Source organism: Labeo rohita, chromosome 24, assembly GCF_022985175.1.
Source record: "Labeo rohita strain BAU-BD-2019 chromosome 24, IGBB_LRoh.1.0, whole genome shotgun sequence".
Lineage (NCBI taxonomy): Eukaryota > Metazoa > Chordata > Actinopteri > Cypriniformes > Cyprinidae > Labeo > Labeo rohita.
The window spans coordinates 13,681,528-13,703,149 of record NC_066892.1 but is presented as its reverse complement, the minus strand read 5'-3'; the positions used below and the strand labels follow the sequence as shown (position 1 = coordinate 13,703,149).

Sequence of the window (21,622 nt, the reverse complement as noted above, 5' to 3'; positions counted from 1 at the left end):
TATATATATTTATAAAAAAAAATTAATATTATATATATAAATATATTTAATATATAAACAACATATTTTTCTTAAATATATCCATGCGTGTGTTTATTTATACATCATAAATATACACAGTAACGTTACACACATATATTACGTGAACAAACGTTTATTTTGGATGCAATTAATTGCGAATAATCGTTTGACAGCACTAATTTTGATATGTGTGTGAGCTTTTCATGTTTATTGCTCAAAGCCACATGAATCAGGATTTTAAAATACGTTCAGACACATCGTCCCAGTTTTGGTAACAATCAATCAACATTTTCAATCAACACTTCCCCCGCCACCCATGGTTACTAGACCATTTGCTGTCCCTCGCCCTATTTTATACCCTATTCAATTACCAACCGTTTGTTAAATGCTGTTTATGGCGTCTTCAAGTCTATCTTAGCTTAAGTTTTATTAAGTATTTTAGCTGTGGTGTATTTAAAGCCCACCAAATATCCCCAGATAAAACCCGCCTTCACACAACCGCCCTGTAGTTTAATGACCGGGAATTCGCTGTCAATCATCCTTATTCTCTCATCTGATAGGCTGAGAGTGACAAATGGTGGCGCGTTAAAATCCCATTCTAAAATGCTGATTGGTCCGAGCAACCCAATATGCCCCGCCCCAAACGGATTGTTTGGAATGGTCAGATGGACCGATGGAGACACAGGATGGCAATCCGGACCGCTGAAAGCCTGGACATGTGAGCGAATATAATTTTCAACAAAATTCACTTTTGGTAAGCATCAAACATTAACTTATTATCGATAATGTACTTATTATTGTCATATTACACTTGTTATAATTACTGTTTGTCGCGGTTTATGTAATAAATGAAACATGAGGTTTGGGTCTCTACTGAGGAGTTTATTTTGATTCTTGTTTAATGGCGAGATTGTGTTGGTGATATAATTGTTGATGTTTTATTATTACTAATAATGTTACTGTTACTATTACGCGTTGCGTGCCTTATAACAGAATATGTCCTTCTAATAATTGGTAATAAATAAAAAAAAGTTTCTATATTTTAAATAAGATCAACCGTTAAGACTGAAAGCGCGCTCGTGGTAAACTGTTATCAAAGAATGAATATATTACATAACAGAATTCCGCAAATTTACATTTTTAAGTGTTTAATAATTAATAAACACTCGAACTTAATACATTCAACCCGAAAGTGTTCAAATATTATATACATGTAGTGTTTTTAAGATAAAAATCGTGACATTCACAAGCCTTTTTCGTGTGACGTGATCCCTACTGAAATATTAATGTAGTCTTACGCGCAAAGATGCGCTTTACTTCAGTTATGAATAGCTAATGCATTGCCATCCCGTCTTTTCTGCGTTTCAAACAGCGTTTGGAGAGTGAATGCGTGTCTCCCTCGTTAGTTTGGACAGGATGTGGCCTCCTGTGGTCACGGGATGGGTCTGATGGACTTCAAAGCCTGTCAGCAGCACTGATGGGGCTGTAAACAGCTGTGAAGCATCCTATTTATTTGTATGTTTACATGTTATTCCAAGTGTCTGCTTTTGGTTATACACTCTATTAGCATTATATGATGATGGTAGGTTGTATTTTGTCTGTCTCAAGTGCTCTTTATATGTGTGGTTTTGCAGTAGGCACAGACTTATGGAAAAAGAAGGCCGCTGAAAAGGAGAGAGAGGCAGGAGTGCTTCTTTTATTTGAAGAGGAGAGAGGGGTGGGGTTGGCGGGGGTAACGGGATGGGGGAGGGAACCGAACGTGCATGGGAGAGCTCCTCTGTTGCCGTGTGAACGGAGGCCTATTGTCCCGGGAACCTTTCAGAGTGGCTTCCCTGAGGTCCCCTGCCACTCGCCCTCCCCCATCATCTCGTACTTTTTTCCCCTCATTCACTCTTCTTTCTGGATGGCTTTCTGTTCTTCCCAACCGAAACAGTTCACTTTTTCGTCTAACTATCTCACAAACTGCTTTTCATGCCACTCAGACTCACATTCCCGTCTCTTTGTCTCCTCTGTGTCTCTCTGGCCCCCCTCCCGGAGCGGTCTTAATTCAATGCACTATGTAATTAGTGTGGGTTGTGTCCATACTGCCATGCGCTGCAGAATTACAATGCCGTAGAGAGATGGTGCGCTTAATGAACACATTACAACACTCACAGACATGTACCTCATTAGACTAGAACAACAGCAGTGTTTGAGTGCATGTGTGAGGCCTGATGGCATATTTGCAGTGATGTCCGGGTGTCGTTGCATGAGGCGGTTTGTTTATTGTTTTCACTTTTAAATGGGAAATACAAATAACAATGGACTTTGTGACCACTTGCATGAAGTTACCATGGTAAATGGCAACAAAACGTAAGTTGTTATGCATGTGTTATACATTAATTGTTCTGGTTTAGTTTCTAAGCGTGTTATGTGCACATCCACATGAAGAATTTAAAGGTAAATTTACCTAAAAATGAAAATTCTGTCATTAATTATTCACGCTCATGTCGTTCCAAACCCGTGAGACCTTCGTTCATCTTCAGAACACAAATTAAGATATTACTGATGAAATCTGAGAAGTTTCTGACCCTGCATAGACAGCAATGCAGCTAACACATTCAAGGTTCAGAAAGGTAGTAAGGACATTGTTAAAATAGTCCATGTGTCATTAGTGGTTCAACCTTAATTTTACAAAACTACAAGAATTTATTTGATCCAACATACAGCAAAAATAGTAACATTTTGAAATATATTTACTATTTAAAATAACTGTGTTCTATTTGAATATATTTTAAAATGTAATTTATTCATGTGATCAAAGCTAACTTTTCAGCATCATTACTCCAGTCTTCAGTGTCACATGATCCTTCAGAAACTATTCTAATATTCTGATTATTTTATTATTATTATTATTATTTTTATTAATATTTAAAACAGTTGAGTACATTTTTTTCAGGATTCTTTGATGAATAAAAAGATCTAAAGATCAGCATTTGTCTGAAATAAAAATGATGCACTATAACATTCAAAGGTTTGGAGCTCTTGTTTATTTTGAGAGAGGGAGAAGTTACAGAAATTTATATTTTTATTTAGCAAGGATGCTTTAAATTGATCAAAAGTTATGATAATGTTACAAAAGATTTCTATGCATCAAAGAAATCTGAAAAATGTACTCAGCTGTTTTCAATATAATAATAATAAATGTTTTTTGAGCAGCAAATCAGAAAATGTGACCCTGGATCACAAAACCAGTCATAAGGGTCAGTTTTTTTTTTACATTTTTAAATATGAGATTCATGCATCATCTGAAAGCTGAAATAAATAAGCTTTCCATTGATGTATGGTTTGTTAGAATAGAATTTGACAATGTTTGGCTGAGATGCAACTATTTGAAAATCTGAAAACTGAGGGTGCTAAAAAATCTAAATATTGAGAAAATCACCTTTAAAGTTGTCCAAATGAAGTTCTTAGCAATGCATATTACTACTCAAAAATTACGTTTTGATATATTTACGGTAGAAAATTTACAAAATATCTTTATGGAACATGATCTTTACTTAAAATCCTAATGATTTTTGGCATAAAAGAAAAATCGATAATTTTGACCTATATAATATATTTTTGGCTATTGCTACAAATATGCCCATGCTACTTATGACTGGTTTTGTGGTCCAGGGACGCATATTAGAATGATTTTTGAAGGATCATGTGACTGGAGTAATGATGCTAAAAATTCAGCTTTGAAATCACAGGAATAAATTACATTTTAAAATATATTCAAATAGAAAACAGTTGTTTCAAATAGTAAAAATATTTTGAATTTTTACTGTTTTTGCTGTATTTTGGATCAAATAAATGCAGGCTTGGTGAGCAGAAGAGACATCTTTCAAAAACATTCAAAATCTTACTGTTCAAAAACTTTTGACTGGTAGTGTATATAAACCACGTTTGATGAAATCCCACAGATTTTCCTACAAAATCAGCGTAGTAAAGTTGAAAAGGTCAGCGGATTCCATGTGGGCTTGTTTTCAGGGAGTAGTCACAAGTCGCATTCATAGTTATGTTTAGATTGTACAAGCGGGATATGAGAGGAAACAAGCAGTTACATAGCAGTTATTTAAGTGTTGTGATTGTGTGCGAGTGAAACTTGCTTCACACCCCTACTGCATCATTGTTCTGGCTGTTTGGGACGACAGGAAGTTAGAGATGTGACACAGAGAGGAACAGGAAGCGGAGAGCTGGGTGTGGAGCTGGAAAACAGGAAGCAGGGAAACAGGCAGATAAGATGACCTCTGAGATGCTGTCCCACCATCTCTTTGTTCTTGTCCCTAATCTTTGACTTTCACCCCCCCTTAGCCAATCACACAGCAGATGGCCTCTCAGCTGGCCAATCACTGTGGGGGTTATTCTTTCACAGATGGGAGCGTTCTGTCATGGCGTCCAGTTGAACCAGATGACATGGCTTAGTTAGGCTACTTATGTGAGGGAGGAGAAACTTTACATGTGGAAATTTATTTTGTGTCATACTTATACATTAAGTAGCAAGCTGTCTTAAAACATGTGCGTAAAATATAATATGGAATTAAAGTATGGAGTGATATTATGCCATATGGTTTTGAAACCCAAGCAATATTTTATCAGTCACATCATAGTCTATTTAACATAAATAACTACACAAAAGACAATATTTACATTACTCATTCAGTAAGTCAAATTATTATTATTTTTTGTTTATAATGTTTATAATGTTACAAAAGATTTCTATTTCAGATAAATGCTGTTCTTCCGAACTTTCTATTCATCAAAGAAACCTGTAAAACATCTACTGTTTTCATTATTATGTTTTCAACATAATACTATTAATAATAACAATAATAACAATTTTTATTAGCAGCAAATCAGCATATTAGAATGATTTCTGAAGGATCATGTGACTGGAGTAATGATGCTGAAAATCAGCTTTGAAATCACAGGAATAAATTACATTTTAAAATATTTTCAAATAGAAAACAGTTATTTTTAAATAGTAAAAATATTTCAAAATGTTACTGTTTTTGCTGTAGTTTGGATTAAATAAATGCAGGCTTGCTGGGCAGAAGAAGATACTTTAACTTTAAAAAGTAGTGTATTTTTTGTACATATATTTTTGAATATAAAAATGTCTGAAACAATATGGGAAAAAATATTAATAAATTTTAAACAATAAATAATTTGTAAGAATTAAATATACAGAGAAACAAAGAAACTCTAAATTTTATTTAGATGAATATGCTGAATTGAATCCAAAATAGGTTTTTGTTTACATAATATGTGTGTGTGCTGTATATATTTATTATGTGTATATAAATACACACACATGCATGTACATATTTAAGAAAAATGTTATATTTATGCATTAAAAATATTAATATGAATATAAATATATACATGTAAATATTTTCAAAATATATACTGTATGTTTGTGTATTTATATGTATACTTATATATAATAAATATACACAGTATTCACACATATTATGTAAACAGAAACTATTATTTTGGATGTGATTAATATCGCACTAGACAAAACACATCACTTTTGTCACACATCAACATGCAACCCAAGTAATATACCTTGAATTCAGCAGACTAATGATTGGAAGTGAGACTGTCATCAGTTTCTTTAAGCAAATGATCAGTTTGCATCTCTTGTTGTCCTTTGATCTACAGCTGGGCAGTTGGGTTGATGAACAGGATTACTTTGCCGGTATCTTCTTTTCTTAATGCTTCGTAATCCTTCCACACTAGGCTGCTTGTGAAGAGTTATAGTGTGTGTTTCTGTTTGTGCTGGAATGGATTGAGCTTCATCTGTGCTGAACGTTAGGAGTGTGATTTCGGGAGTCAAAGGTCAGCGAGGGTTTTGACCAGTGTAAGAGGGTTAACCAAAATCCGAGTAACTCAATTCCCTTTTCTTGATCTCCAGCTGTCCCAGTTTCATTGGAACACTCACTCTCTCTCAACGAGTGGGTGTCTGTTATATAATACAGGCTTCATCCAAAAACAGTTGAGAACTGAGTAAACATGATAGATGGACCTTGCCTTCATGCTTCAGCTGTATTCTGTGCGCATGTGTGTGTTTTTAAATACAGTGTTTGTGTTTTGTCCCGGCAGGTAGAGTGTGCTGTGGCTGTATAAGGGGTAGCAGTCATGCCGCTGGTGAAGAGAAACATTGAGCCCAGGCACCTGTGCCGCGGGGTGCTACCGGAGGGCATCGGCAGCGAGTTGGAGTGTGTTATGAACAACACACTCTCTGCCATCATACGCCAACTCAGCAGTCTCAGTAAGTTACTCAATCCCTTTCTTTCTTTAACACACACATGTTTACTAATTATGGACTTGGCTTTAGCTTCTGTTGTTGTTGAATGAAGCTAATTGCCATTAGTGAAGACTATCCCTAACCCAAAATTAAACAATAAGAGCTTGTGTGTTACAGTGGTTTTAGTTTATATTAATCATAGCAATAGGAATAAACAATTTTTCTGACAAATTAGAAGTTTATAAGCCTAACTTTGAGCTGTTTGTGGTTTTGGCAACTTGCTGTACTAATATCAAAGGTGTGCGTTTATTAGGATTTTTACAGCCTTTTCCAGGTAGGGCTGTCAAATCGTATACAAAATACAAGTTTGAGTTTGCCTAATATATATGTGTGTACTGTGTGTAATTATTATGTATATATAAATACAAACACATTTATGTATATATTTAAGAAATAATTACAAGTATATGTATTATAATTTTTATATAATTTATATTATATATAAATAAAATATTTTGTACATAAATGACATATTTCTCTTAAATATATACATTAATTTGTATGTGTTTATATATACATAATTACACACAGTACACACACATATATTAGGCAAATTCAAACTTTTATTTTGTATGCGATTAATCGCGATTAATCGTTTGACAGCCTTATTTCCAGGGAGGCTTGGAAGTCAAAACTTAAGTGTACTGGGTTCAATAAGATTCAATAAGAGGTCTTATGCTCACCAAGGCTGCATATATTTGATCAAAATTAAAATGTAATTTATTTCTGTCATAACAGCTGAATTTTCAGTATCATTACTCCAGTCTTCATTGTCACATGATCCTTCAGAAATCATTGTAATATGCTGATTTGCATGGAAAAGAAACATTTCTTGTTATTATCAAAGTTAAAAACAGTTGTGCTACTTAATATTTTACATTTCTACTAGTGCTGTCAAATGATTGATCATGATTAATTGCATCCAAATTAATCGTTTGACAGCACTAATTTCTACATTTTTTCAGGATTTTTTGATTATTAGAAAATTCAAAAGAACACCATTTATTTGAATTAGAAATATTTGCATGAAAAAGTGTAATGTAAAAGTATTCACTTTTGATCAATTGGAATGCATACTTGCGTAATAAATAAATAAATAAATACTCTTACTGAACCCAAACTTTTGAATGGTAATATATTTATATTAATATTAATATATTTATAGAAGAGCATAAATATGTCAATTAATGTCTTTACGGACCATTTTTCTCTCAAAAGTGAGGTTTTTTTGTTTGTTTGTCTATTTGTTTTTTAAACTATAGCTAACATTCATGTACATTTCTCAATTATTTCATCCAAAATGTGCTAGATCTCTTTGTGGTCAACTCTTTTGACTTGGGCAAATAAGAAACACCCTAGCAACCACTCAGAATACCATAGTAAGCTGGGTTTTGACAAATTTCACGATTCGATTCTGATTCACAAGTGATTTGATTTGTGATTTGTTTCGATTCGATATCGATTTTGGAAATACATCAAGTAAAGTACATGCCAAATTTTCTCAGGAAAAAAATTACTAGTGCTGTAAAACATACAAGAGTCATTTGGCACTACATTACTATAATATTAAAGGTTAAAATGAACTGATTTGTATACAATCACTTAAATTACACTCAGTGAAGTTTTTATAATAATAAAAATATAATTACATAATTATACTTCTACTCTAATTCATTTTTGAAATATAAATATTCAAATGGTAGCTGTCATAATAACTTGATGGATTTATTCAAACATCAATTAAACAGTAAAAATTATAATGAATATGTTATATGATGCACAGCAAAATGCTCCTAGAGTTAATTTTTCGAGCTGACTAACGAGTTTACGGTCACCGAATATGTTTTTTTCTGAGGTAAATGTTGTTTACAAGCTGTTATATTGGCATCTTTGCACGGTTACATGAGACAGGATACGGATCTCTATGAGTTGTTCTGTTTATTTTAACATAACTTCAGATGTTTATTCATGTTTATTTCATGCTGAAACTGGTATTATAACGGAGGAGATGATCAGTTCCACTTCTCTTGAACTGAGGTGCTACAGCGATCTGTCCCTCTACATTAAACAGCGCCAGAATGGCATATATTGTTTGAATTTTGTAATAAAATGGACAGAAATAGATATATATGTTTTTTTTTTTACCCTGCCCTAATAGTATTCACAACCACTCGTCACACATAGTTTCGCCCTCACATTTTCCACAGAAAATGAAAAAATCGTGTTCCTTTTACTAGGCATCATTACATTAAACTTCCATTTCTTGTTCATTTTAGACATTTGGTTTGTTTTTCCATTCTGTGTGCTCTATAATTTAGTGGTCTGCTGGTATCTTCAGTTCACGATTCTAGAGAATCTCCTTAATAATAATTCCTCTTGACTCACGGGATCCTTCAGCTGCATTACATAAGACCATTATCTTGAAAACATGTCGTCTGAATGGACAAGTCTTTTGCTGTGTTTCAAGTGACTGATTTGCCCATCCATCCGTCCTCTGTTGTTTTTTCCGTCCACCTGTTCTATAACTCCCCAGCTGACCCCTGAAATCCCCTCAAGTGTCTTTACTGTGCCTCTGCTAGTGGTGTTTAGTGGATGTCTGTAGAAGGAGAGGGCCTTTCAGTTGCAGCTGTTTGGATTAAATATAAATGACAGCCCATTGGACTTGAAGGCAGAGCTGTAGACGATGTGTGCGTGTGACAAAAATAGCATGTGCATGTCTGGAAACATGCTTTTCGTGTGTTGGTGGGTGTAGTACTGGAAACGAGTGTAAGTGCGTGATCTGAAGTATATATATATGTGTGTGTGTGTGTGTGTGCAGTGGGTCATAGGCCAGGAATTTGTAAGGAACAGACACTCTTCCTTCCTGTAAATATTTTCCTGTGTGCTTTTGTTTAACACACAGTTATTATTAGCCTCATTCGAGGTGATAAAAATTAAGTATATTGTCTGTTTTTCTTTTTAAACGTTTCTACACTACACTCTGAGAAAAGTATGTAAAATACGGCGTAATGTACCATATTAATATGAAGTTATTTTGTATCTTTTTTTTTTTTTTTTTTACTTTTTTTACTTTGTATTTTGAATTACGTTATGCATTGTGTTTTAGTGTTGAAGTGTTGTCCCTAAAAATGCAAAAGGTACTGCTAGGACATTATTCATTATTCATTCATTTTTTCTTACACTGCATGTTTTCTTGAACATCCACAGATTGTAAAACTAGATTATTTATATTTTCTGTTCTTAATGCTGTCCCTATTTTCTGTATGTTATGTATGTGAAAACTCTTTTTTTGACTTTACCAATGCTCACTATTAACTAACTATTAACTATGACTTTTGCCTCAATAAACTACTAATTTGCTGATTATTAATAGTAAGGTAGTTGTGTAGTTGTTAAGTTTATGTATGGGTTGAATTATGTATATATAGCATTATATTATTTATATATATATATATATATATATATTATAATTAGTTATAATTAGTTATTAAAATGAGTGTTTTTATGAAACTTTTTTGGTATATTATAAATTTTATATATATATATATATATATATATATATATATATTTTTTTTTTTTTTTTTGTATAATATATATATATATATTTAAAAACTTTTTTGAAACTTTTGACCATGAGTTATTCATTTTTGCTTTCATGTGTTATTGGTCTCAAACCTTTTATTATAATTAACTATATTATAATAGTCACACTTTACTATTAACTAACTATTAACTATGGTTTTTGCCTCAATACTACTAATTTTCTGCTTATTAATATTTAGTAAGGTAGTTGTTAAGTTTAGGTATGGGATTGTATCATATATCTATATATAGAGAGAGAGAGGGAGAGAGAGATTTAATATATTGTAATTATATTATAATTAGTTATTATATTATTTGTTAGTTATTAAAATGAGTGTCATATTATAACATTTTTATAAAAACTTCTCATGATGAGTCATTCATTTTTGCTTTCATATATGTTATTTTGTCTCAAACCTACAGTTTCAGTCTTAAAATATAAGAAAAAAATATAAAGATAAATTGTTGCATTTTAAAAACCATAATAATTTAAAGAGAGTGAAAAAAGTTTAATGTTGTCTCGTCATTTTCACCACAACAAACAATACAACAATACAAGTTTCATTGAAATTTTGTGTACTTGTTTGCCAAGGTGACAGTAGTTTCAATAAAGAATTTGAGCTGAAATATTATATATTATATATTAAATATTCATATTGCACAATATATAGTCTTAGTCTTCATCTTTTTACCTTACAAATGAAAACGTTATCTTATTATCCTCTTCAAAGGTAAACATGCTGAAGACATATTCGGAGAGCTCTTCAACGAGGCAAACATGTTCTATTTGCGGGCGAACTCTCTGCAAGATCGGATTGACCGACTAGCCGTCAAGGTCACCCAGCTGGACTCGACGGTTGAGGAGGGTGAGTCTGTTTCTGGGAAACAAGGGTTTGGGGTCATTCCTCAATACGCGGTGACCATCGGCATCTCAAAAACAAATCTCTGAGGTTACATAGCGCCAGTGTGAGATCAATACCACTGTATTCTCCAAACCAAAAATCAACAAAAAATAAATAATGCACAAATTTCATGCACCCCACATCTCTTTAATGTTCCTCTGTTACCCACACCGAAGCATGCACTCACATCTCTTTTTTCAATTAAAAGATCAATACTGGAGTTTACTTTACACACTCAGGAGGGCAGGTGTAATCAATCTCTCTCTTTCTCTCTCCTTCACCCTGTGCAGTCTCCCTTCAGGACATAAACATGAGGAAGGCTTTTAAAAGCTCTACAATACAGGACCAGCAGGTGGTGTCCAAGAGCAGCGTACCGATCCCGGTGATGGAGATGTACAACTTGAGTGATAAACCACCTCCTCTTAATATTCTCTCATCCTATAGGTATGTGTACACGTTTGGGGTGGATTTTGGGGACCAAATGACCTTAGACGGATAGTAAAACCTGTAATCGCTTTGATTGTGGAAATAAGTTGTTTTAAAGGAGACATCGGATATAAAATTTACTTTTACATGGTGTTTGCATATAGATGTGTCTTAGCAGTGTGTGGACACAACTACCCTACAATGATGAAAATTCATTAACTTCTTATTTTCCAATTCCCTGAAAAACTAAACAGTCTCAGTTGTCAAGCCGTACATATTAAAAAATTGACCGGGGACTGGGGACAACTGAGGGACTTATATGCTTAACTATTACAGCGCTCACTGATGTTTCAGAAGGAAACACGATGCATTAAAGGAGAAGTCTACTTCCAGAACAACAATTCACAAATAATTTACTCATCCCCTTGTCATCCAAGATGTTCATGTCTTTCTGTCTTCAGTCATAAAGAAATTATGGTTTTTGAGGAAAGCATTTCAGGATTTTTCTTCATATAATGGACTTGATTGGTGCCCTGATTTTGAACTTCCAAAATGTAGTTTAAATACAGCTTCAAAGGACTCTAAACGATCCCAGCCGAGGAAGAAGGGTCTTATCTAGCGAAACGGAAAATTAAAATTAGTATACTTTTTAAGCACAAAAGCTTGTGTAGCACAGGTTCTGGGATGCGCGTTCACGTACTATTGAATCATGTCAAAAGGTCACGCTAAACATAGGCAGAACTACAGACCCAGTGTTTACAAAGCGCAAAGACTAAGAAAGTGCAAGTAAGTCAAACGCTGTTTACAAACAAAAAGGTACAACGATGTTGGATGATTCTGAAGTTGTAGGAGAAACTAAGATGGAGTTTTTCACCATACTCTACCTTTTTTAGCCGGAGTACACAGACGATGAACTTAGACGTGATTCGTAGTAGTGATGGAAAGTTCGGATCATTTTACTGACTCGGACCTTTGAGTCTCGTTCAGCAAAATTAATGAATCTTTTTTCGAGTCATTTTGTTCATTCTTGCAAAATATAATTAAAATGTTACTTCCCTAACACATCTACTGCTTACACAAACGTTGATCACACTACAAACAAGACAAAACTATAATGCTATAAGAAACAGAAAAGATTGTTTACCTGGGTCTTTAGTCTATGATTAGCTCACCTCACCTCTTATCTGAGAAGTTTTCGGGTTTGAGTCATTCGTTCATCACGTGACAGCCTCATAAGGTCAACCAATGCAGTGGGAGCTGGAAAAAGAATTGATTAGTTCATCTCTCGAGTCTTCAGGTTCAAGTCGTGCGTTCATCACGTGACAGCCTCGTAAGATGAACGAACAACTCAAAAAACGCGAAGACTCGAAACAGGTGAACTAATTCCAGTACAGAACCTAATAGGATGTTGCGCATGCACGACTGAACGAATCACTCCCCGAGATGACTCGTTCTTCCCGAGTCACATTGAAGATTCGTTCAAAATGAAAAACCATAATTTCTTTACGACTGAAGACAGAAAGACATGAACATCTTGGATGACAAGGGGTTGAGTAAATTATTTGTAATTGTTGTTCTGGAAGTGGACTTCTCCTTTAAGAACCAGGGGGTGAAAACTTTTGAACAGAATGAAGGTGTGTATATTTTTCTTATTTTGCCTATGTATCTTTTGTTTTTCATTTAGTACTGCCCTTCAGAAGCTACAGAAGATACTTACATGTTTCCTAGAAGACAAAATAAGTTATTAATAATTTTACCCTGATCTTTAAATTCCAAAAGTTTTCACCCCCACCTCTTAATGCGTAGTTTTTCCTTCTGAAGCATCAGTGAGCGTTCAAACCTTCTGTAATAGCTGCACATGAGTCCCTCAGTTGCCCTCAATGTGAAAAGATGGATCTCAAAATCATACAGTCATTGTTGAAAAGGCTGAACCCTTACACATTTGTGGGACATGAAGGATTTTTATGTAGAACAGCAGGCAGTTTAATTGTTCAGGACAAACAAGGGACTCATGAACAACTATCACTAAACAAAAAAACACAGCTGTGTTTCATTCAGGCGACAACACAGTATGAAGAATCAAGTGTATGTAAACTTTTCAACGGGGTCATTTTTATAAATTCAGCTATTAATTTCTCTTGTAGACTATATGTAAACGTCTTTTATGTAAAATATCTTATTCAGGTCAGTATTAAATAAAAAAATAACATGCGTTTCGTATGATCCCTCTTATTTTGGTAAAATAATTAACATTCTTGCAGAAGTCTTTGACTTCAACTGTAGATGAATGTACGGAAGTATTTTCTTCTGAAGTCTGTTTAAGGAATATAGAGCAGTGATGAATAGTTAAAGCTGGCAGATGTAGTTCATGTGAGTGCTGGTTCTCAAGGTAGTGAATATGGGCCACTCATAAATACTTAAACAGATCTAATGCAGAATGTGTGGAGGGAATGTTTCAAGGGACAGCGGCTGCGCTCTGACTCATCTTTTTTCTGTCTGTTCGGCTGGATGCGGTTTACAAAGTTGTTGGCGATTTTACATAAATGATTAATGGCCAATTAATAGCACTTTTGGAAAAGCAGCCAGTCAGAAAAGATGCATCAAGATGCTTTTAAAATCCTTTTCTCCTCTGAAGAGGTCCATAAAAGCAATCCAGCAACTCTGAATGGGGACTGTTGCATAAATGTATCTTCAGCCAATTTGACCACACTCTTAGTTTTATTGAGAGATTAATTGTGAGAAATTATTTAAAATAGCTTTGAATAACATCAATCATGAATTTTTTGTTGCCATAGGGATGATGATAAAGAAGGCCTGAAGTTCTACACCGATCCCTCCTACTTTTTTGACCTGTGGAAAGAGAAGATGCTACAGGACACAGAAGACAAGAGGAAAGAGAAGAGACGACAGAAGGTTAAACACTCTTTCTTTCTCTTTTTTCCCCACCTACACAAACTAACACTCAAGAAGTTTGTGGTCAGTATTTCTTTCAATAAATTGAATACTTTTATTCATCAAGGATGCATTAATATTATTAAAAGTGACAGTAAGACATTTATAATGTTACAAAAAAAGGCTACATTAAGCAGCACCAAATCAGCATATTGGAATGATTTCTGTAGGATCACGTGGAACTAATGGCTGCTGAAAATTCAGCTTTGCCTGCAGATGAATAAAATACATTTTTAAATTGTTCCTAAATAGAAAACAAACTTGTAGTAATATTTTACAACATTACAGTTTTTACAGTATTTTTGATCAAACAAATGCCGCCTTGATGAATAATCTTTAAAAATGTTACCAACCACAAACCTTGTTACTGTATGGCGAAATATCATTTGTCAAACTTCCCACTCCACATAAATGTATATTAAAGGGACAGTAAACCCAAAACTGAACATTACCTCATGATTTACTCACCCGAAGCCATCCTAGGTGTATATGACTTTCTACTGTCAGATGAATACAATCTGAGTTCTATTAAAAAATGTCCTGGCTCTTCCAAACTTTATAATGGCAGTGCATGGGTGTTGAGATTTTGAAGCAAAATAAAGTGCATCTATCCATCATTAAAAAGTACTCCACATGGCTCTGGGAGGTTAATAAAGGAAAAAATTGTTTTGTTTGAAGCAAATTTGATGCGTTTGTGTAAGAAAAATATCCATATTTAAGACTTTATAAACGGTAATAACTAGCTTCCACTAACTGTTGTACTTGGGTTCACAAGAGTGGCGTTCCAGCGCATGACGTAGGATTTAGGCGAAGTGTAAGCTCCAATGAAAATATGCTAGTCTTGTGAGAACCAAGTTTTGTTTACAGAAAGGAAAACCACTGTTCTCTTGGCTTATATGGAAATTCTCCATCATTTTTCTGTACAAATCCTTATTTTGTACTTCTTATGACTGGCATCACCACGTTCGCCCATGTGTCCTACGTGATCTGCTGAAATGCCACTCTCTCGCGAACATGCGCACGACAGTTAGCGGAAGCTAGAGATTACGGTTTATAACGTTTTAAATATGTATATTTTTCTTACACAAACACATCGATTCTTCAATCAATTTTCAATCAGAGATCTCACTTATGGTTTGATGTTTTTTACTGTTTAAGGGGGAAAAAAAAACAGAAAAAAAGATGTGCGAAATCACTCCAGAGTCCCAATCTGAATCAAATGATTCATAGTCTGCGCTCCTAGATTCTGATCTAAAGCAAAAGATTTGCGAATCTGCTCTGTAGTTCCGATCGCAATTAAATGATTCGCAATCCATGCTCTGAAGTCCCGATCGAAAATAATGATTTGTGATCTAAATCAAATGATTCGTGATCCACGCTCTGAAGTACCGATCTGAATAATGATTCGCGAACCATCATTCATGAACCATCATTCGTGAACCTGTTCCAAAGTCCTGATCTAAATCAAATGATTCACGATATGCAGTTTGAAGGCCCGATCTAAATCAAATTATTTACAATACCCAATCTGATTGGAGCGCTTCGAAACAGTGAATCATGTTGCAACGCAATGGTTTTTAAAATCATTACAAGCGATGTCTAAATTCAGAAATCAATGGCTCTTCTAATTTGATCTGGCTTTTGCTAGTGAATCGCTTGAAATGAAAAGAAGTCACAAGTTTGAATCAATCTGTGTAGTTTCAGCGTAAATGACTCACTCAACTGATTTGGTTCATTTGTTCCTCTTTTTGCATCCTCAGCCATGTTTACACGAGACTGTCAGTACTACTACTGGTTTAGCTCGATTGTTTTATGACATTAACTGAAATAGGCAAAACAAAATAGATTTTTTTTATTGCATAAAAAGATTATTAAAAAATTAAAACACTTATTTCATAGATACAGTCAAATTCAAGTACTTCAAGCACTTTAAGCAACTTGTACGAACCCTGTATACATCTAGGATGGCGTGAGGGTAAGTAAATCATGGGGTGATTTTCAGTTTTGGATAAACTATCCCTTTAAACATCAAATTTGTTCTGACTAGCTGTGATTGTGTCCCATTATGCATAGTATAATCTACATTTATGAGGTGTTATGTGATAACTAAACATCTCTCTGTCACTTGATACTTTGCTACAGGAGCAGAGGCGATGTGTGGATGGCACACTGCAGAGAGAGGTGAAGAAGGTGCGTAAAGCGAGAAACCGCAGGCAGGAATGGAATATGATGGCCTTTGATAAGGAACTGAGACCGGACCATCGACATTCCCACACTGTGCACAGAGGAGGCTCCACGGAGGGCACCATGTCCCCAGAGCACAGGTAACACAGATTGCATACACTTGAGTTTACATATATAAACTCAGTTTCATCTGATCTAATTCATAATTCATGTAGGGCTCATGGAGATCATGCAGATCATGGCTATCTCTCCATGGCCAACCATGCTGGCCATGCGCACACTTACTCAGGGCCTCCGCCTAGTATGGCGGCCCTGTCAGCTCATAGCCACATGGGCATGGACCAGGATTACCGGGGAGGGCCTATGGCATACCGTTCTGGCACACTGGGACGTCCACACCAGGCTCCACCGCCTCCACCAGCATCAAACACAATTAATGGCTCTGTGAACCTCCCACCTGTCGACTACAGGTTTGTCATTTTTATTTAAATTAATAGATTGTTGTAAATAAACTTGAACAGTTGATTGTAAAACATTCTCAAGCAAGTTCTGTAATGTATATCAGGTTTACAAACATGATTGTTGGATCACACTTGTTTCTCTATATATAAAATGGGTGTTTTAAACCACAGGGGTGGTAGGGGGTCCACGAAAAATTGAAAAGAGCGAATGTTTTTTACAAGATGTATTTTTAGGGCTGTCAAAATTAGTGTGTGAACTCAAGATATTACTGATATTTATTTTTTATTTACTTATGTTTTTTAGATTTACCAAAGTTGATATTATTTCTATTACACTATATTCATTTTTAATGACTGTTTAGAAATACTGAAATAGAATTTTTCTAAATTACTCAGAATTATTTTAATTATTATAATACAATATTTTATAAAATATTGCATGTAGTTTTGCAAAATACAACTTTAAAATATATAAATATAAATTAAATTATATATTTCATTACACATATATTACATTAGAATGTGTATATTCGAATGTAATTATTTTAAATATTATAATACAATATTTGAAAAAAAACGTATGTAGTTTTGCAAAATACATTTTTAAAATATATGAATATAAATTATATTTATATATTATTTTATTATATTATGGTTACAGATATATTACATTAGAATATGTATATTTTAATGCAGTTATTTTAAATATTATACAATATTTGATAAAATATTGTATGTAGTTTTGCAAAATACATTTTTAAAATATATAAATATAAATTATATTTTATTATTACAGATATATTAGAATATGTATATTTGATTGTAATTATTTTAAATATTATAATACAATATTTGATAAAATACTGCATGAAGTTTTGCAAAATACATTTTTAAAATATATAAATATAAATCATATTTATATATTATTTTATTATATTATTATGACATATATTACATTTGAATGTGTATGTGTTTTTGGTTATTTTAGTACATGAAGTTAAACTAAATTAAAATGAGAAATGAAAAAGTTTTAGATTTTATTTTATTTCATATAACAATTTTTTTAATGGATTTCATTTCAGTTTTAGTTCAACTTTAATAACCCTGCCTTGGCATCAGAAAGTTTGCAAACACCTGCACTGTATTGTACACATGCAAATTCTGCCACCTAATGGTCAACATGTTTGTGACATACATTTGTGATTTAACTATGCAGGTTTATTTTTTACTTGACTTGGGTTTATGTTGAATGACATGAAAAAGCATAATTTAATTTTCATCCTCTTTCGACAGTGTTGATTACATGAATGCTGGGCCGCCGCCTCCACCACCAGCTGTTATCCCATCAGCACAAACTGCATTTGCTATGCCACCCATGGGACCGGTCCCGCCTCCAGGCCACCTAGGTCCAATGGGAGCAGTCGCTGGCTATGCCCCACCTGTTCCACCTACCTCTGGACAAATGGCTGCTCCTCCTCCACCAGTAGCCCCACCCCCTCCCCCCAGTGCAGTCCAATCCATCACTCCCAAACGGCCCTCTGTGCCTAACGAGGCCCAGACCACAAACGATGCCCGCAGTGACCTGCTCGCAGCTATAAGAATGGGTATGTAGTGTGTTTAGATTATGAACAGAAGCATTTCACACTTATTAAACATAGATGAGATTTCACCGTTACTCGTCATTATAAAATATATATGAGACCCTGGACCACAAAACCAGTCATAAGGGTCGATTTTTTGAAATTGAGATTTATACATCATCTGAAAGCTGAATTTGATATTTACTTAATATCCTAATGATTTTTGGCATAAAAGGAAAATCAATAATTTTGACCCATACAATGTATTTTTGGCTATTGCTACCAATATACCCATACGACTTATGACTAGTTTTGTGATCCAGGGTCACATATATATACATATATAGCACTAGGTAGATTACTTACAAATTACTTATAAATTATTATTTAGTCTATTACTGATTGCATATTACTCGATGAAAACTGTAGTTAGTAATAAAATCTAGTAATATAATCTATAAAAAAAATTCAATAAAAAAGAACAATTAAACATATATTGATGTTAAAAAAATAAATAAAACTCAGTTTTTGATATCAATATCATAAAAGGCATTAAACATTGTTTAAAGTGAGTTGATAGAGAGTGAATAATCAGTCGATTAAAAAAACAAATAATTAATGAAATCATAAAAATGTACAATAAAAGCAATTTAAACACTTCAACACTAAAAATATTAATATTTGTATTTGTTTACCTGGATGTCAGTGCAGCTATTAAAAAATGTGAATGTGTTAATTAAATAACTGAAATATTAACTTAAATTAAAATATATATATATATATATGTGTGTGTGTGTGTGTGTGTGTGTATGAAGAGTTCATTTGCAAAAACAGAACTCTGTTTTGAAAAATTTTCAACAATCATTTTAATTTCAATCAAACAGCAGTTGGGTTATTTTGGTTAGTTAAATAACTAAAAAAATACAACTAACTAACCCAATAAAACATTTAAAAACATATTTTTTTGAACATTTTTAAAAGTGGAGTTTTCTATTTTTTGCAAATAATATATTTTGTATATAATTATATATACACACACACACATAATTTGTATTTAATATAATTTTATATATAAGTTTTAAGTTGTTTTTTTTTTTATTTTGAAATGAAAATTGATCTATTTGATCAAAATGACAGTAAAACGGTATTATTGTGAAATATTAGTACTATGTAAAATATTTGATATTTTAATATATTAACAGCAGACATTACTCCAGTCGTCAATTGTGCTGCTTAATATTTTAATACAGAAAACTGTGATACCTTTTTTTAGGATTTATTGATGAATAGAAAACTAAAAAAGCATTTTTTTGAAATGGTAATCTTTTGTGACATTATGAATATCTTTACTGTCAAATAAATGCTTTGTTGCTGACAGAATTACTTTAAAAAACCGAACTGACCGTAAACTTTTGAACAACTTTTGAAGTGTTTTTATAAACTGCAGCAGTGCATGATGCATCATATTGTGAACGAGACGAACAACCAATGCATGAATCAAATTGCAGACAATTTCTGTTTTCCACGCATTCTTTCCTATTATATCCCAGCATGTGGGCAGAAACAAATCATATAGAACAGTGAATTTGCTCTCTGCAACATTAACTTCCCCTCCTACACTCAACCACAGTATCTCACAGGAGATCATGTGAGCGCCACTGACTTCACTTATTTGCATTAAGTTACACGTCGATAAACTTTGTTGAGTTCCCCGTGTCGCCCACTGTTGTTCTTCACTCATTGAAAATGAATGAGTTGTTAAATGCCTTCATGTTTGTTTGAACTGCAGGTATCCAGCTGAAAAAAGTTCAAGAGCAGCAGGAGCAGCAGGCGAAACGTGAGCCGGTGGGCAATGACGTCGCAACTATCTTGTCCCGCCGCATCGCTGTGGAATACAGTGACTCTGAGGACGAATCTGAGCTTGAGGACAATGACTGGTCTGACTAAAACAAGACTAATGCACAAAATTCACAGACACTCACTCTCTAATTCACAGTGATGTACAATGATGTACTTTTAATAAAGGTATAGGCCGTCTGTATTATGAGACACTAAAATAATCAGTCGTTTCCTTGAAGTACCAAGTATGATGCTTTTTCCATTTTTCTAATGCTTTTTAATGCAACACTTGTTAATAAATAATATGGACATACTGTATGTAGTAAATAGCAATTCAAGCTACAGATAAATAAGCATGTTGAGGTCAGAAGTTTCTGCATGAAAATTTCTATGTATGTTGAGGAACACTGTGGTCAGTAATTATATTTGTGTGAACTGACCCGAGGGATTTGATTAAACTACCCGAAATGTGTTCGCTCCGTCTGGTTTCTGTGTGAATGTGTGGCGGCTGCGACAATAAAAATCAGACGAATCACGTTAAACCGCTCTCCGCTCCTGCCCCTGAGTGCCTTCGTCATGGAAACAGGACAGTTTTGATTCCGAGACTCGTGTCTCTATGGAAACAGTACAGCTGAGACAGGGAATCGCCATGGCAACAGTGGATTTGAGGCACTCGGCCAATTGATGTGCGAGTGTGAATAAACCCAGGCGAGGATATTTTTAATGCACAGCACATTCTTTTTAATACAAAATTAACAAGATCTCTCAGTTCTTTAAACTAACCAAAGCAATAAAAGTATACAACCAACACCTTGGAAAAATATACAACACGTTAACACAATGTCTTACAATGTTAATTAGTGCATGTTGATTATAATTCTTATAATATTGTTTTGCAGATAATTCGTTGTGCCTTTTCTCATCAAAAAAATAAAGTGCATTTCACAGTTAAAACTACGCATACGTGTACACAAGATGCTGAAACCGATGCACCCGACTGCCCCTCGGATTGTTCGTTGTTGATTCCGATACTAGTAACTAAAAAAAGTACAGAACGACTCTGAATCTTAGTGTAAATGTATAAAGTTTCCTCACAAGACGCCAGACATGATTTTCTCTTTTCCATCCCCCATCCGAGCCCTTTCTCACCCTTTCCGAGCTCTTACGTTGAATTACAGAGCACAGTCATCTACAGTTGGATACGAGTCTGTTTAAATCAAAGATTCAGTCATCCATCTGCATGTAGAAAATCCATCGGAGACCAGGCACAAAGCATGATAACATCATTTTACAAAGCTCTTTTCAAAAACAGATGGAGATATGATGTTTTAGGCAGAG

General features: G+C 34.1%; 1 protein-coding gene across 1 annotated transcript; it reads left to right on the top strand.

Annotated features, from left to right (window-relative positions):
• Positions 1-642: 642 nt before the first annotated feature.
• On the top strand, positions 643-20,756 carry wasf3b (WASP family member 3b). The gene is made up of 9 exons (XM_051098548.1): positions 643-775; positions 6,154-6,322; positions 10,672-10,806; positions 11,133-11,286; positions 14,064-14,181; positions 16,363-16,544; positions 16,620-16,874; positions 18,159-18,469; positions 20,235-20,756. The coding sequence occupies exons 2-9, from the start codon at positions 6,190-6,192 to the stop codon at positions 20,390-20,392; spliced, it is 1,446 nt and encodes a 481-aa protein (XP_050954505.1). The 5' UTR covers positions 643-775; positions 6,154-6,189; the 3' UTR covers positions 20,393-20,756.
• The last annotated feature ends 866 nt before the right edge of the window (positions 20,757-21,622 follow it).